This window comes from Ruditapes philippinarum, unplaced genomic scaffold, assembly GCF_026571515.1.
Source record: "Ruditapes philippinarum isolate M1 unplaced genomic scaffold, ASM2657151v2 ctg1427_1_1_1_1, whole genome shotgun sequence".
Classification (NCBI taxonomy): domain Eukaryota; kingdom Metazoa; phylum Mollusca; class Bivalvia; order Venerida; family Veneridae; genus Ruditapes; species Ruditapes philippinarum.
The window spans coordinates 15273-16841 of NW_026858699.1; the positions used below are offsets into that span (position 1 = coordinate 15273).

General features: G+C 34.4%; 1 protein-coding gene across 1 annotated transcript; it reads right to left on the reverse strand.

The window, feature by feature from the left end:
- Positions 1 to 687: 687 nt before the first annotated feature.
- Positions 688 to 1300, reverse strand: LOC132753982 (uncharacterized; the record flags this gene model as incomplete). The annotated part of the gene is made up of 1 exon (XM_060744562.1): positions 688 to 1300. A coding segment is annotated over exon 1 (613 nt), but the record flags the coding sequence as incomplete, so codon positions are not given.
- Positions 1301 to 1569: the final 269 nt, after the last annotated feature.

The window sequence follows — 1569 nt, forward strand, 5'->3', positions numbered from 1 at the left end:
GCATAACTCTGTCAAAACTCATCAAACCATGACTTATATCGAACATGATCTGCCCATATATTTGACATGTGAATATATTTTAATTTGAGTTGAATGTTTATAACTGTTGGTGAAATTTTGAAATTCAAAAATTCTCCTTTGTTTAAAGTTTAAGGGGAATAACTCTGTCAAAATCATTGAACTATGACCAAATCCGAACTTCACCTGCGCAAACCTATGTTATGACATGTGCATATCTTAACTTTGAATTGAATGTTTACAACTGATGGGGAGATAATGGACGGAAACTGAAACCATCTCTTTTTTACAAAGTTAAAGGAGCATATCTCTGCCAAAAATCAACAAACCATGGTCAAATTCGAACTTGACCTGTGCATTCCTTTGACGTATCCATATGTCATATTGAGTTGATTGCGAACAATTGTTTGTGAGATAATGAACTGAAACTTTCTTCAAGCGGAGTAATGATGTCAAAAATTATCGGACCATGACCAATATCATACTTTCCCTACATTTTTGTATGATTTATACACACGCCAAATTTGAATTGATATGTGCAAGTGTTGCCAAGATATTATGAACGAAAACTGATGATGACGGAATGACACTATATAGCCCAGCAATTTTATGAAGGAGGCATAAAATCATTGATGAATTAAGTTTTGCTACACAAAAAGCTTGACTTACCAATTACTTGATACACTTCCATTCTAAAGACTGACAAAGTCCCACCGTTAAAATCACCCGTTGTTTCCCCACCTGGTGATGTTTTCTCCGAATCTGATCTGGGCTTGTAAAGATAAGGCACATGTAATTGACCGTTTAGAGTAAACCACTTATTGTTTTCTTCTTGCGACATTGGCTTTCCTGATTCATAACAAGTCTGTAGATCATAATAACGAAACATCGCCTTTTTTGTGTACCCAAAGGTAGGTCCAAACTTTTTATCGCATACAATAGCATTGTCCGCACTATTCTTTGGTATGGGAAAAATTTTGCATTCTGCCTCTGCATTTTTGTTTTTAAAGAACAAGAAAGCAGATTCGTCTCGCTTTGTCCTATGTGACTCGCAACTCCAGTCTTGACTTGTATAACCTCCAAAACAATTATTAAACCTACCATATAGTAATGTCAACGTTGGTCCTTTTCCGTCACACTTTTCATGAAATTCGTCTGCTCGAAACATAGTGTTGCTTAACGTGTAGAGAAGGTTAAATGACTTTCTGGATTTATTCTGTTTGCCACCACCTAAAATTGCTTTCTCTATGTCCCTAAATAGTTCTCTTTTTATATCATCCATTCTGAAGAAAAGGAATGATACTAATATGTTCAAAAAGAGCAAAGATAAATGTACCTTAGAAAGGGCCTTATGTCAAAGTTTGAACACAACAATATTACAAATAATAATGGGAATTTTAGCAAAATCTAAATATAAGAAATTAAAGATAAAGTTAAAGGTCATTTATAGGTTTAAGTCGGATTCCTTAAGATATGCACAAGGAAACCAAATATTTAGTATTCCTTTCAATATTTTTTGTAAAGCTGGGTGAGAGGTTTGGAGATGAAATG